The sequence below is a fragment of the Haliotis rufescens genome, unplaced genomic scaffold (genome assembly GCF_023055435.1).
Source record: "Haliotis rufescens isolate VD_foot unplaced genomic scaffold, xgHalRufe1.0.p SCAF_109, whole genome shotgun sequence".
Lineage (NCBI taxonomy): Eukaryota > Metazoa > Mollusca > Gastropoda > Lepetellida > Haliotidae > Haliotis > Haliotis rufescens.
The window spans coordinates 520,136-536,649 of NW_025963790.1; the positions used below are offsets into that span (position 1 = coordinate 520,136).

At 39.7% G+C, this 16,514-nt stretch overlaps 1 protein-coding gene across 1 annotated transcript; it reads left to right on the forward strand.

The window, feature by feature from the left end:
- Positions 1-6,955: 6,955 nt before the first annotated feature.
- Positions 6,956-15,974, forward strand: LOC124114878 (protein PIF-like). Its single transcript, XM_046475672.2, has 10 exons — positions 6,956-7,110; positions 7,532-7,622; positions 8,096-8,638; positions 10,243-10,425; positions 10,771-10,977; positions 11,555-11,746; positions 12,488-12,834; positions 13,435-13,528; positions 14,496-14,575; positions 15,730-15,974. The coding sequence occupies exons 2-10, from the start codon at positions 7,556-7,558 to the stop codon at positions 15,772-15,774; spliced, it is 1,758 nt and encodes a 585-aa protein (XP_046331628.2). The 5' UTR covers positions 6,956-7,110; positions 7,532-7,555; the 3' UTR covers positions 15,775-15,974.
- The last annotated feature ends 540 nt before the right edge of the window (positions 15,975-16,514 follow it).

Sequence of the window (16,514 nt, forward strand, 5' to 3'; positions counted from 1 at the left end):
GTTCAGAAAGTGTACCCATCGAATGCTGATTTCACGAACGGCGTTGATGGAAACTTATGTCTCGAATATATTTAAGTATAATACGTCGACACCAGACAATAATAAGTCGCGATAATCGGCCGAAACAGATTCCATTATTATATTTTACATTCAGTTTTTTTAATGAATATAATACGTCAGCGTCCCGATTATCCGACGAAACAGATCCCATTGTTTGTAAAAGGCAAAATAGCAGGGGGAAATTATATGAATGAATCACTTAAAATCAATTCTTACACCCGGCGAAAAGGGTACCAATGGACGATATTTTGTCGTATTAACATTTGCTTTGCGAGATAACTTCAATAAATATACTGCACTGATAACGTAATAATTTCACCGTGACGTACAATGTATTTATAATGTGTTTTACATTAGGTGATCTGGTCTTTCTTCATGACTATCTTTGAAGACAAAATAACGGAGTGGGACTAATTTACTTACTGATAGAAACAACATTCATCAGTTGAACTAAACGTTTAAATAAATTAAAACCCGTTCAGTTTCGGTACAAATTTACAAACAGCAATACCACGGCAGAGACGAGGAACATCATGGCGCAAGCTCCTCTACAGAAATCTTTTGTATTACCATTAGTTCGTTGGATGCATTCTACGAATAACGCAACTACACTTCACAAAGTTGGTCTGATAATAGGGATCTTTCAATAGTCTAAAGATACATGTTTTTCAAAGGAGACATTAACTACGCCTACGTTACGTAAACGTGAGGGTCACTTCGTGCGCGTCATTTCTTACTTTCCACCCACTAGCGAGGTTTGGGTTAAACCCATTCTCTGAATTACTCACCTGTGAATACATCCTTTATCTGTTCATGCTTTATGAGCGAATACGTCGATAGTGGCGTGGCGATATATATGCAGCAGCTATAAAAAGAAAGTTTTGTCCGATGTACCAGATTTCATATCAGATATGCGTGATGATTCTTGTTATAATAATACACATGCAATCATACCAACTTTCCAACCATGGCGTGGCATTTTAAAATCATACTGCACAAAAAACATTTTTTTTGTAAATATTTAAAATTGAAACTCTTACATTTACATCGTCGTTTTGTCGTAGGAAACGACGATGCAAATGAATGTTTGAAAACTGATTTATGCAGAGATTTCTATAGGATATGGAAAAGGTGTTGTCGCTTTGTTTGTATCATCATGTTCACATGAATCCAGCAGGTTTAGTGACATCCTGTTATGCTTGAGCATAATTTGGAGAAGAATATTCCTCAAAATAATTTACGTCAGGTGTGATAAAACATAATTGATTCATTTGACAAAAAGGTGAACAGAATGTTGAGCTTAATGTTGGCCTGAGTCACTCCAGGTTGTCTTCCCACGTACGCAGTGGTATCAAGAATGGCTAGTGTTTTTCAGGGAGATTATTGACTTGCCTAGACATGATTGTGTATATGAATCATAAATATGTGCTCATGAAAAAGTCGAAATTGTGCAATGGATTCTGCTTTAGTGGAGATTTCTTGTGATAATGGAAAGGATTTTGTCGCTTGTATCTGACTGAATGATACCGAGGAGTGTCGTCTATAAGTCTGTACAGTCGTTACGCTTCAATAGGCATGTAGACCTGTACACGACCATGTGTCATCTTGAATGTAAGGCCTCAGTAGGCATGTAGACTTGGACACGTCCGTGTGTCTTCTTGCACTCGACGTCTAAGTAGGCATGTAGACCTGTACACGACCGTGTGTCGTCTTGAATGTTACGCCTAAGTAGGCAAGTAGACTTGTACATGCCATTGTGTCTTCCTGAATTTTACGTCTAATTAGGCATGTAGACCTGTACATGTCATTGTGTCTTCATGAAAGTTACGTCTAAGTAGGCATGTAGACCTGGACGCGTCCGTGTGTCTTCTTGAATGGTACGTCTAATTAGGCCTGTAGACCTGTACACGTCCGTGTGTCTTCTTGAATTTTACGTCTAATTAGGCATGTAGACATGTACACGTCATTGTGTCTTCTTGAATGTTACGTCTAATCAGGCATGTAGACATGTACATGTCCGTGTGTCTTCTTGAGTGTTACGTCTAAGTAGACATGTAGACCTGTACACGTCCGTGTGTCTTCTTGAAAGTTACGTCTAATCAGGCATGTAGACATGTACACGTCCGTGTGTCTTCTTGAAAGTTACGTCTAAGTAGGCATGTAGACCTGTACGCGTCCGTGTGTCTTCTTGAGTGTTATGTCTAAGTAGGCATGTAGTCCTGTACACGTCATTGTGTCTTCTTGAATGTTAGGTCTAAGTAGGCATGTTGACATGTACACAACATTGTGTCGTCTTGAGTGTTATGTCTAAGATGGCATGTAGACCTGTACACGTCCGTGTGTTTTCTTGAATGTGACGTCTAATTAGGCCAGTAGACATGTGCACAACATTGTGTCTACTTGAATGGTACTTCTAAGTAGGCATGTAAACTTATACACGTCCGTGTGTCTTCTTGAATGTTAGGTCTTAGTAGGCATGTAGACCTGTACACGCCCGTGTGTCTTCTTGAATGTTTCGTCTAAGTAGGCATGTAGACCTGTACACGTCATTGTGTCTTCTTGAACTCTACGTCTAAGTAGGCATGTAGACCTGTACACGTCCGTGTGTCTTCTTGAAAGTTACGCCTAAGTGGGCAGGTAGACATGTACACGTCAGTGTGTCGTCTTAAATATTACGTGTAATTAGGCATGTAGACATACAAGGCCGTGTGTCTTACACGTTAGGGTGCAGTAGGTAAGTAGGAGTGCGCTAATCTGTGTGTGAAGATAATTTAGAAACGGATACAAGCCTTTTGCGAACTCGTATTGCATTTTTTGTGATAGACTTGCTGTTGTGAATCCCGTCCCCTCTTGTAGTCGTTTGTTTCATTGGAAATATAAGTAGGGGGCGTAGAACGGCTAGTGCTCATAAATTGTCAGACGTTTGAGATATCAACACTTCCACACTATCTAGCAACCATTTCACAATAATTTTAAAGAGTATTCGTTCCAAAACCACAGAAGCTACATATAACATTTCCCGTAAAATATATATCATGGCAACTCACGGTGTATCTCGAGAAGACTCAATGCCTATTTATAATTTGTGTTTATTAAAAATATATTTGTGTGCTCTTCGTTGGTGATTTTATTTTTCCTTTTCTTTTAACATCTCTAGTTAAAATTCGTGTCGGGAGAGACAACATTAAATTCTGATAACTTCCCACATCGTCCAAAGCCCATGAGATCAGATTTGTACAATTTGATCACGTTGTGAGTGGAGACGGATGTGTGAAGATTAGTGATATACAGATAATGTATCCTATTATCGAGCTCAGATCCCATCCAATAACCCCATCCCCATCCCCTTTTGTTTTAAAACACTAATAACATTACCGTATAAAACAGAATTGGCGACACATTCTCAACAAGAACAACAATAAGAAATTCTATTCTCTGACGTTGAAGTTTTATATTGAAAAACGCAGATTGTTTCCCGAATAGTTTATTATTGCTTATTGAGTTAATGCCCTTATGTTAATTAAATGCTGTGTACCCGCTATTAAATGACCTAGCGGTATCCACAGTGTTCGATAAATGGTGACCTGCTCTACCACTCACAAAGTTTTACATACAATTTTACGTGCCATTAAACACAGGATATGGTGAAGAACATGTTGAAAGAAAGGCAAAAGAGATGGGACATATGCAAAGTGAAGAGGGCAGAATGTATCTACTAAATCAAGGGTAGGTGTAGACAAATTGCAAAAGTAGCTTCTTTGGACACATTGTGTACTGTAAATGTTAATTAATTAAAACATTACAGATATCACACGCCTGTGTGTTACTAATCTAGTCGCCATCTGAGTAATGAATGATTTTATTAGCAACGATCCACGCCGTAGAAGTCATCCAAATCAAGGAGCCTGACGAACTGGAACACACCAGCTTATATATTCCCTCGATATCAAAGAACATGCAAATTATCACAGTGAAATAGAGATAAAAAGATATTTCTACAGGAATGTAGAACATGTTGCGTCAACAATGAGACCAAACAAATAAACAAATTAACAATAACTCTCACTGTCAGGCTATTGGGTTGCCTTCACGAACCAGAAAGTCGTTAAGCATGCGTGCGATGCTTTAAGAAATCAATATCATCAATTTATAAAGAACGTATCAATAATAATAATAATAATAATAATAATAATATGATGATGATGATGATGATGATGTTGGACATAATCTCAATGTCAGTGTTGATTTTGTTGATGGTTCTGTACAGCTGGACGGTACAGAAATGAGTGTAAACCAAGCGAAGTGCCATATCAATTCGGCTCAGACTCAGTTTTCAAGGAGAGGCTATCTGAACGACCACTGCATCGCATTTATTTGCAGTGTGTTGAGATGGTAAGCAACCCCAAGAAGTGCTTCGCTTGGATGAAGTCGGCTGGCCTGAAAAGTGAACCAAAAGGCCTTCTATTCGCTGCTCAAGACCAGTCACTTCCTTCTCGAGACCGTGAAACCAAACGTGAATACGAAATGTAGATTATGCAATGAATTTAATGATACGGTCCAACACATTGTCAGTCGATGCAGATCTTTGGCACAAACACAATATCTTAAGCGACATGATGGAGTGTCTCGATCATTTTATTACCGTCTTCGCCTTGGTTGTTGTTTTGACACAGAGGTCCATCCACGGTACAACACAGAATATGTAGAGGGCGTCATGGAAAATGATAAAAACAAAATTTATTGGAATAGGCCAATATATAGCCTCGGACCTATCATGGCCAACAAACCTGATCTTGTCCTTTTCGATAAATCCAGTGAAATCAGTTTTATTTTTGAGTTTTCTGTTCCTTTTGACACCAACGTGATTGACAAGATTCAGGAAAAAACATGGCAAATATGCGGACCTCGCTTTCGAAAAGTCACGCTAGCATCCCAAGTACCAAGTACGACGCCCCATTGTTCTTTGGTACCTCCCAATCTCTTGACTGAAGTTGGGAGAGTACCAGGGTTTGTTGCTAGGAATTCAGCCCTTCTAACAATCTGGGTAATGCAGAAGACTGCAATGTTGGGGAGTCTTCACATTCTCCGAAAAGTTCTTGGTGGGTTTGACTGGGTAGCGCTTTCTGGGAGAAGTCCGATTCGCCTGTAGAGGGGGCAAGGGCCCTGAGCTGATGATGAGCCAAACCAACCTGACTGTGCCAGGATCACCCAATCCCTCTTTGCTACATTTTTTATTTTAATCTGTAAATGATAATAATAGTCAACTTCTGTCGCACATTATTCCATGCACAATGGATGCTCGAAGCGCACAATCACAATGAAAAAAGTTAATCTTGAAAGGCGATCAAGAAGCGAAGAGTTTTTAGGCAAAACTTGAGGAGTGAAAAGATTGTAGAGGTAGATTATTCAATTCTGTGGCGGCGGCGAAAGAAAAAGACCGATGGCCATAATTCACAGTTTCAGTTGATGGATGACTCAAAAGTTGTTTAGATTCAGATCTCAGATATCTTTTGGGAGTGTATCTGGTAAGCAGGATACAAAGATTATGGAGCATCACCAGATAGGCATTATGTAACTTATCGACTGACTGGTAAGTACATGATACTGTGATGATACTGTACCAATAACTAAACATGATGGATTTTAACAGACGGTTGTTTGCTCACCATTTAGGAGCTGGACATCATGTGCTATTACCTTTGCAACACTGCTGTACCTGAGATCACGTTGTAGCTAAATGTGCGATAATGTAATCATGTCAGTCTTAAACAAAGCTACGAATATTACCTCACCTCTTGTGATATTTTAAGACTCGTGAAGATCTGGGTTAGAATAGGTCTTCAACAACCCATGCTAGCCGTAAAAGGCGACTATGCTTGTCGTATGAGGCGACTAACGGGATCGGGTGGTCGGGCTCACTGACTTGTTTGAAGCATGTCATCTCAGCGTGGGTCGATGCTCGTGATGTCAATCACTGGATTGTCTGGTCCAGACTCAATTATTTACAGACCGCCGCCATATGGCTGGGATATTGCTGAGTTCCGCGTTAAACAACAAACAAACAAAGTAGTAGACATACAATTTTAAAATTTCCTGGGTCAGTTGCGCTTTTATTAAGTAACGGATGTCCTCTATGCCATCAACCTGTTAAAGTTTGTGTTCTCTTTGTCTAACTGATACTAGTCATACAGAATGCAGACGAATTACAAAGGAAAGATTACACAGAACAGATACTGTTGAGTGATTGATGGTGATACATATCCGTCCTAGCATCTGCTAATTTGTATTCTTAAAATGTTTAATAAACATTTAATAAAGTAATGTTTCAGATACTAGCGTCCATATATGTTTATGAATAGCATGACTCCAAAGCACTTTCAAGAAGAATCACATATTACTGCACAGAATAAACACCGGGTGTTCTCGAGACAGATTAACATTGATACTTCAGTACTGAGGCCATTTGTTCTCTGGGCCGGCATGTTCGCTATTTAATTGCACACAAATTAAGAACAAACTATAAACGAGCTCCTGTCCCTTCAACACAAAGCTCATGCATTTAATCTGTCTGAACTTAAGATTGACACAAGGCGATCGGGGAACATCAGCTAAACTTATTGCCTTCTTTAAATAACATTTGTATGAAGGATCTGATACTTTTTCAAGGGAGCTATTATGTTACGTTTAACTGCTTCACTTTTTGATAGTGATTATTATTATTTGTAAGCACATTTCCTCGGAAGCCCCGAACAGGATGCAAAGTTACAATGTATTCCGAGGAGAACAATGAGAACAATGACGTTACCACGAATTCAGTCTTCACGGCGTGCATTTTATTCCACTCGTGTATTTCTCACAAAGCAGAAGTCAAACGGGGTTACTTCCTCGTAAACGCATGAATGGAATGATCTCATTCGGATTTTCCAGCATCAGATCCTATTTGTGACGAGCAGCGGTGTATATAAGGGTGTCACTGTCATTTACTTCACAGGGCCTGTGACCAGCGAGACCGTGACTGCAGAACCTGCCTGGCTAGACTATTTTTATAGGGTAAGATTATTTAACAAATACACCTATATCTATCATAAATTCGAAAGATTTCATAATCTGTAAAGTAACTGGTTTATATTTTACACGAAGAACTCTTAAATTATCACAATTCATATTCATACTCGCACTGGATTCACAGCAACGCGTTTCGTCAATTTGCTTTGAGGTTTTATGGTGAATTCTGATATACTAATGTAAAGGTCAAGATCATCCGTTTCTCTTCTATTACTGTAGTGTATCCGTCACAGACAAACTAGAGTAGTATGAAAGAATCGGATGACCCTCAACGTTATTGAAATAGTATATACCAGTATTATATATATTCAATATTAATTATTAGACACGAAAATTTGTAATGTTAATTGATTCAAATCAACTTAAGCTAAAAGACAGATAATGATGAAAATGTCTTTTCGTTTAGTATTTCATCAAGGGGCCAAGGAAAATGAACTTTTTCGCGCTGTTTGCCTTTGTGGTCGGTGTAACCGTGACTACTGGCCAAACAACTCCTAGTAAGTATTAACAGTAACTAAGTTATCTGTCCATAATTAGTATGTCATCTGCCTATCCTTCTCCATCCATTCATCCTTCCAACCGTACTTCATGTGATACATGACTTTAATGAGATGAAGAGATTCGACCTGATAATGTCTTGTCATCACCTTGTTCCTCAAAGTGGTAAATGTCAAAGATTTCAACACTTTGGGTTTACCCTTTTCGCCAACACTTTGAATAACTGCTTTTCAGCAACCCATTCATATACCTTTCACCACTATTTAGCGGTTTACTAACAATTGAATCTGTTTCGGCAGATAATCGAGACTGGTTAGTCTCTGGCGTGGACGTTATAGATTTCCTCTCATGACTTACACGCCATAATATATATTTGAAATAATGTTCACAGTGGCTTAAAAACAAACATATATATTTCTACTTGATGAAATAAACGTTTAAACTATTTATTTATCATAATCGTTTTTTTCAGACTGCGCACGCCTGCTGGATGTGATCGCTGTTGTAGATGGTTCTGACAGCATCCAGGTGAATGATTTCGACACTCTGAAAAACGCGCTTGTCAATCTGACGAACTTTCTTGATATTGGGACTGCAGGACCGATGTTCGGCGCCGTTATATATAGCTCTACCGTCACTGCTACAGCTCCCCTCAGTACGGACAGTGCACTATTGCAAAGTCAGATACTGGCATTTGTCCTTCCACAGGACGGAACAAACACACACCTTGGAATCGCTGAAATGACACGAATGATGCAGGAGTATGGTCGGAATGGTGTTCCCAAAGTTGGCATCGTCATCACCGACGGAAGGTCCAAAGACCCTGCAGCGACAATCGTAGAAGCTGCCAAAGCCAGAGCCAACGGTATCGAGATGCTTGCTATTGGAGTCGGTACTGTTATTGACATGTCGGAATTGAAAAATATTGCCTCATCTGATGACCAAGTCAAGAGCATTTCCGATTTCAATGAAGTAAGCGCAAGCGTTCTGGATTTGGTGAAGTTAGTTTGCAAAGGTGAGACCACTGTAGTACAGACAATGATTCATTAAAGCAGTGTCTTTATATTGGTTAGAATGGAGTGATATGATCATGCAGACTGTAAAGGCCATTCGTATGTTTGTTTCAGGAACAACCTTGTGAATGCATGAAATGATCTTTCCCCATGGGCACCAATTGCGTTCCTCTTCTTGTTGATCTGTTTTTTTAGGCATATGAATCAGAATTTCTGCTCGAATTGGCAAAATCAATATAAGATAATTTGGCTTAAGCTTCAGGTCTATTGATGATCTGATATCGTTCAATAACCATCAAATAGCCAATTCCCTTCAACTGATTTACCCATCTGAACAAGAAATTCATCTGCTTCATATTTAGATCGATGCATAAAGATTCAGAGTGACATCAACTTTCCAATCGTCAACTTTCCCTTTTTGTCTTGGACATTCCAAATTTGACGCACCAGTGACAAACATTATGTCTGATGCAATTCCCTATCTTGAGTCCCTTTGTACCCTGTGTTCACTCGTTTTTCGCGCGTGGCTATTTGACTTGCCTTTGCATGTGTTTGTGACGGGTGCCACCGGTGTGGCAGGATACCCTCACCTTTTCGCGAACACCTCGTATCATCACTATTAGATAGCGATTCATAAACACATGCTCATGACATAGTCGGGATTGTACAATCGAATCTAGCAGATATTTCATATGCATATCGAAAGGGTTTTGTTGCTTTTATTTATTGAATGTTGTCTAGAAGGCAGTATGTAAAAAATGAATGAATATTTTAATAATAGTTCATATTATTGACACTTTGGGCACAGAGCTTACACTGATTCTTGAACAGAATAAATATGTTATGTAGAAAAGCCTGATATTACGTCACGCTCTGCAGAATTGAGAAGACGATCTTATGCTCCTGGAAATGCATTGTATCTGACATTGTGTCTTTTTGTCACACTATACACTACCATGCCATTTACGTAAATGTAAAGCTATATAACAATATAGTTGCATCAGACGTTTTTATCTAAATTAGGTGAAAGAGGTATCATATCTTTAATGTGAGATCACAAACACTGAAGGACAACTTCAACGTTGGCGGACTAACTCCTGAGGGTATAAAACGAACGACTACCCTAAGCATGATACACTCTGTTTGTAGATTGACAGCGTTAATGCTGATTTTTAAATTACTTCCGCGTCTATTCGGCCTATTTTTATAATCACTTGATCGGGGGATTTAACAATGTATCACGGTCAGCGACATTTTGAAAATCTCTCTCGGTGATCGTGTCGGCTATGTTGATGTTCTGTTATAGACACAGTCAACGACTTACTGCAGTAATTCTTCCTAACAAAGCGACGTGTACATTGCTCATGAAATTATGACATAACCCCTGTGTACAATTAAGTACATTACTGGAGGGTAATTATCATTTTACCAGCATATGGATCCCAATGTGCCTACGAGGCCACAGATACCATTCGATAATTTTACACATCCTACGGGAGAGCAGAAACAAATACCATGTTCCAAGTTCATAAATTTGGCCCTCATTCTACGAAGGTAAAAAAACTCCTATATAGAAAGTGAAAGTCTATTCTATTGTTGGCTACAGTTGATGGAAACTGGACTGAGTGGACGGTTACAACCGGTGCATGTTCAGCGTCGTGTGGAGGAGGATCTAGAACCATATCCAGGACCAGGACCTGCACCGACCCTGAACCCAGCAACGGCGGAGCGGACTGTGTGGGATCAGACAGAGAAGATTATACAGAGACTTGTAACACTGAATGTCCAGGTGGGAACCAATAAATATACAAAACACTGATTTAGATGTGTATACGTTTAAGTTCACTTTACATCTTAGATGGATACAAATATCAGAATTGAAAATAGAAATACGCCTGCATATGTGTCTGTCAAAGAAGTTATTATTGAAAAAGTATCAGATTGGGTATTTATGTTGTTTTACATTACTAAATCGTTTTTTAAAAAACAGTTTTCTTACTTCGATTTCAACCCCTCTTTGTTAAGATCCGAAAAGTCTCCACATGACCAGAAACAGACACATTGCATCAGATCAGTATCTGGTTTCATTCAACCATGTAAAATTTCTATATATTATATTATCTATATTTTCCAGTTGGTGATCCATGCGATGGGTGTCGGTATGACAATGGTGTGGGGTACATGCGTGACGAGACGGACTGTGCCCGTTATTACCAGTGCGTGCGACCTGGGACAACCGTTTCATCCCACCACAGGACCTGTCCCCCTGGTCTTTACTGGAACCAAGGAGTCCTGGTTTGTGATTGGCCGGCTAACGTCCAATGTACCGCAGGAAGTGTAGGTGCGTAGTTAAATTTTATCCTCCATTATTTAGCAAACTGCTGTGTTGAGTGTTGCCTTCCCGTAAGTAGTGCTGGCATCTAACTACATTCACGAAGTGTCTATTCCGTAATACAGAAGAAGTATCTCCAAAATATTTATATGCGAACAGAAACCAATGAAGGTTGAAAACAAGAATCCATGGACATGTTCCAGGCAGGTCTAATATCAGGTTACAGAACATGAAACTCAATACTTTATATCAATGTAATTGCAGGAGTACTGCTGTCCGGCGTTAGGCAACAAACAAACACTTACCTTTTCATGCAAATTGTGTGAATGGCGGGTGCTAACGGAAAAGCAGGAATGCTTACCCTCTACACGAACACCCGATGTTATCACTGATTTTCAGTGGTCCGTTCATTTTATATTCACAGCTATTTTTCTGTTATTGATTATAACTGTTTCGAGACTGGTTATTTTATGGCGTTGACTTTTTTATATTTAAAACGAACAATGAACTTTGCATTTTGTAGAATTTTGTCATTTTGTGAAAATGATTTTGTCAGGTGTTTTTATTGCTTGTTTATGATGTGCAGCTGCCACAGCCTCCACAGTGCAAATTACCGTACCTTCAGCCTGCGATGGCTCAATCAGGGGTTCGTCTGGGGATCAGGCGAAGTATGAGAAACTTGACCATGGTATTTGGACTGAAATGCCCTGTCCTCCAGGAACTACATACTCGAGCACCATTTGCACCTGCATCAGTGACGGGTTAATATTGGCAGCAGGTACGTCCGAACACTTCTATATAAGTTGAAACTCCGTATGGAACCGTGAAGATACGGGGTAGAATAGGTCTTCAGCAACCCATGCTTGTTGTAAAAGGCGACTATGCTTGTCGTAAGAGGCGACTACCGGGTTCGGGTGATCAGGCTCGCTTACTTGGTTGATGCGTGTCATCGTATCTCAATTGCGTTAATCGATGCTCATGATGTCAATCATTTGATTGTCTGGTTAAGACGCAATAATTTACAAACCACCGTCATATAGCCAGAATATTGCTGAGTGCGGCGTTAAACAACAAATAAAACTCCCTACTGGATTAATTCAATTATGTGTTACCCTCAAGGTTATAAATAACCGAGTTAATAAAAATCGTTGTGCACTGGTGTAAATATCACATCACACGCACCAGTGTATTGTTTCCCTCACCCGGACGGCATTGTTGATGTCATTCGAATGTTATTGTGACGCAAGGACGGAATGACGTCACACTAGAAACGGCGTTAAAGCTTAAGATTGTTGATTTTTGTTAAAGTTAGCGGGCGTGATCAGTGCATATTTCTAAAGAGGAGTTCAAACGGATTGCGAAATAATGGACCACAAGGAAAATTAAACTCGTGAGAGAAATTGTGTATTATCCTCGCTCTAGCTCGGGAAATACAAGAATTCTGACATTCGTTTCGTAAAATCAGCATGACACACATGCTCTTATAATAATCTCAATTTGGAATCTTTCTTAATTTCAGGTTGTAAGCCTGACTTGTACCTCCCGTTCAACGGCACCGTCCAGGACTATTCCGGCTACAACGTCGCAGTTCAGAACGTTGGTGTTACTGCTGTCTCCGGCTATGGCATCTTCAACAACAACATCCAACTCCGCATCCTGCGTTTCTCCAACATGGATTTCGGCAACGTTCTGGTCATCTCTTTCTTGTTCCGACAAACTCAGGCCACGAGCAAGGCTCAGGCTATCGTCACCAACGCCGACTGCGAGGAGGCGGGCAGCATCTACATCACCACCAACACGTCAACAGTCTCCTTCCGTGTCATCAACGACGGTAACGTCACACATGAATTGTCCGTGTCTTACTCAGTAAGTAAACAAAGCCAAATGCAGAGCCTTCAACAAGAATGTTATCTGTATCATACACAGTGGTTATGTCAGCCATGCACAGTTAAAAAGTAGCTAACTGATTGATGGGGGTCAGACATCAGCATTTTTCATACAGTCCTCATAAAGAGATGAACCGTGCGCTGCTGAACACCTGAAATGGGTTTAAGGCTCTATGGACATTATATCTGTTGTATCACATATATATATATATATATATATATATGTATATACACGTAAAAACAACAAATGTAATGAGATAAAGGTGGAAACTAGGAAAGCCAACAGTAGACTTGATTCGTGTATTGTATCAACATTCCGACAACCCCACACAGCTGTTCTTACAAACAAGTGATATACCTATCAAGCTATTGCTACTCAGCATGTACAAAACCAACCGCCGTCTCTTGCCCAGTATAAAGAGGGACCTTTGTTACATAAAAATTTATCTGTCGCTGTCGCATTTGATTCAGGTAATAATGATGAGTGCATTGCAAAGCTATTACTGGATAAAATGTGTTCGGGTTATTTATGTCGCAAATTTTAGTGAGTCCGTGATTAATAGTTTCTTATCTATTGCAGAACACCGCCGCCATGAACAGTGTCAAGTTGACGGTAAACAATAACTTGATGAAAGCTGAAGTTAACAGTGCCTACGACCAAAGAACGTTCTCTGGTAAAACACGCAGGATATTCTAATATTACTGATCTATGTTATTTCCCGGGGATTCTTAAATATATTGACATGTTGAATATACAATGAGCGAAACGTACCATTATCCTCGGTCCATGGCGGTACCACTGGGGCAGGACATATTCATGGTTTTGCCAACATTGGTATGATTGCTCTATTTTTGATAGTGATTCCTGAGTTTGTTGCTTCCATAGGCAAGCATGACTGTTCGTACCATAAGCCTGATGTTAATGTGATACATTGTATTGTGTAGCGACGATATCATCCCAGGAGGTTTATGGTAGATATTCAGAGACATATTCGGTCTGTAAATAATCGAGTCTGGGCCAGATAATCCAGTGATGGATATCATGAGCATCGATCCACGCAATTTTGGATACGATAACATGCATCAACCAAGTCAGCAAGCCTGACCACCCGATCTCGTTAGTCGCCTCTTACGACAGGCATAGTCGCTGGTGTCATAACAGATTTTCATTGATCCATACATATACTTATGACTGCTAGTTTGCCTTTGACGCCCAATGGAATCTGTTTATTCCCTCGCATTGTCGTTTTATGTTTAAGATTTTAAGATTTTCAATATTGTTTCAATCTGAACACCCTTCTAGAAACCTACTTTTCCGCCATATTGTTGTTTTCAGAGGGTTATTTGTAATCTCGAGCAGATTTAACTTAATATCTACAGTACCCCCGGTATGGTAACCTGTAATCGTCTTAACGTCTTAACCATAGTACTCAAAGGAATCAAACTGAATCATATCCACTGCAATATAACGTTGAGACTAGAGAATCGGGACTCATTGTTCTGTGGCGTTGCCGTTTTGAATGTCAATATGTCCGGGTTTAAATATCATAATGGTTGTGTAAATAGCTGTTACCAACCATAATGTTGATATTCGCATGACATATTGTATTGTGTAACGACGGACCTTTTCTGTATCTCCAGGCAACATCAGACGGAGCCAGTGTGCGATCCAAGTGGGTCATGGGAATGGTTATGACTTCTTCCGTGGTCAACTTGATGAAGTAAGTTAACCACAGTGTTATATATGTTACAGTCTATGTGTAAGATGAATGAAATTTCCCGAAGGCAATTTGCAAAACGCCAAAATATTTAAGAATTTGTTTGTTTGGACTGGATAAAAGTTATAAAGGGTTAAATACATCACAACAGGCTAATAGTGCTGGGATTAGAAACTAAAAATTAAAAAAGAAATTCCTTGAAAATACAGTGAAAATTTCAGCCATTTTATACGTTTTCTACAATTGCCCCTTGGAACATTTAACGTTAACACACGCATAATTGAGTTGTGTTCACGTCGACCATCTTGTTTAGAGAGAAACCCCGTTAAACCGGAACCGCTAGTCCGCCGACTATACCTTCCAGTTGACTACTGTTTGAACGTCTATCTATTACAAAAAGGCATTCTTCGCATCCATGATTCGTTCATCTGGAAATGTGTTTAATCGGGGACATTTCAATGGGAGCAGGCCCGGTTTGATCAACAGAGGTGGATTAACAGACATGTTTATGTAATACTCATTCATACTTTATGGAATAGGCACATAACATGCAGATGCTTAACTATTCATGAACAATTCGACCTGAACTGTTACAAAAACAGATGGTTTCAATATACGTGCGTAATAGTACCATGTAGGTGAGTGAGTGAGTATAGTTTAACGCCGCTATTAGCAACATTGCAGGGGCACGGGTGGCCTAGTCGTCTAAGACGCCACGAGTCGTTGTGCAGAGTGGCGTCCCTTGGTACGCAAAAAGCTATGATTGAGGGTTCGAATCCCGGTTCGCACCGATTATGTTTCTAGGTTTGTCAGCACCATACCCATGTTCGTAGGTTTCACCAAAGTGGTAAACATCTGAGACCTGCATCACTTGGGGCTTTCCTCCCACATTTCGCTGACACGCCTTGATATAACTGGAATATTGTTAAAAGCGGCGTTAAACTCACTCACTGACTAGCAACATTACAGCAGCCGGGGCACCACACATTGTTCCCAAGCGGGAAGTCGAACCCGGGTCGTCGGCGTTACGAGCGAACACTTTAACCACTAGGCTACCCAGCCGCGTAGTTGTATCATGTAACTCTTAAGAAACACATGATCTACAATAAAATGAATTTATTTACGATTTTTTCATTCATTGTTTCATTCTGTTTCAGCTGAAGGTGTATACATGCATCCCTACCCCTCTGCTGACCAAGTAAAGCAGCTGGAGGATGTTGCCCTCACACTTTTAACTACTTCGTAGTAGCATATTTTACATCAATATGATTATATACCCAGTTAAACTACACGAACAGTGTAGTTTACATGTCCACTGTGTGTTGTACATAGTGCTATCTATATTTACTAATGCACAAACTATTACTTATAAGTTGTTCAATATTAAAGCGATCTTGCAATACTTATCGTGTTCATGTCTGTTGTTAATAACATCTTCTAATGAATTGTTGGTTTACACAAATACATGATAATTACTTATGTCGTTCATGTTCGTAAACCAAAGCTGCATTTTCAATGTAGCATACATTTAAAGAAGCGATGTCACGTAACGGTCTTTAAGAAGGTAATACCATGCAAAACTATTGTTAACATACCACTGATCTGTGTTCGATTCAAGGACGAATGAGAAAAATGACACTTGTCGAAAAACCGTTCTTTCAAAACTTGAGGTAGAATATTTTTTTCATTCCAAACTTTCAATATTGTTACGTGTTAACTCTCAGATCATCTGAATAATTGCGTAGGGAGGGAATGTGTGCAAGTGTGTTGTTTAACAGTGCACTCAGCAATTTTCCAGCTATATGACGGCGGTCTGTATATAATTGAATCTTGACCAGACAATTCAGTGATTGATAACATGAGCATCGATCCACGCATTTGGGATACGATGACATGCATCAACCAAGTCAGCGAGCCTGGCCACCCGATCCCGTTAGTCGCC

Bases quoted from the DNA above. Each gene is read 5' to 3' on its own strand.
- LOC124114878 (XM_046475672.2), top strand. From the start codon at position 7,556: ATGAACTTTTTCGCGCTGTTTGCCTTTGTGGTCGGTGTAACCGTGACT. The intron at 10,978-11,554 runs GTGCGTAGTTAA...TATGATGTGCAG, and splicing joins ATGTACCGCAGGAAGTGTAG to CTGCCACAGCCTCCACAGTG. The intron at 12,835-13,434 runs GTAAGTAAACAA...TATCTATTGCAG, and splicing joins AATTGTCCGTGTCTTACTCA to AACACCGCCGCCATGAACAG.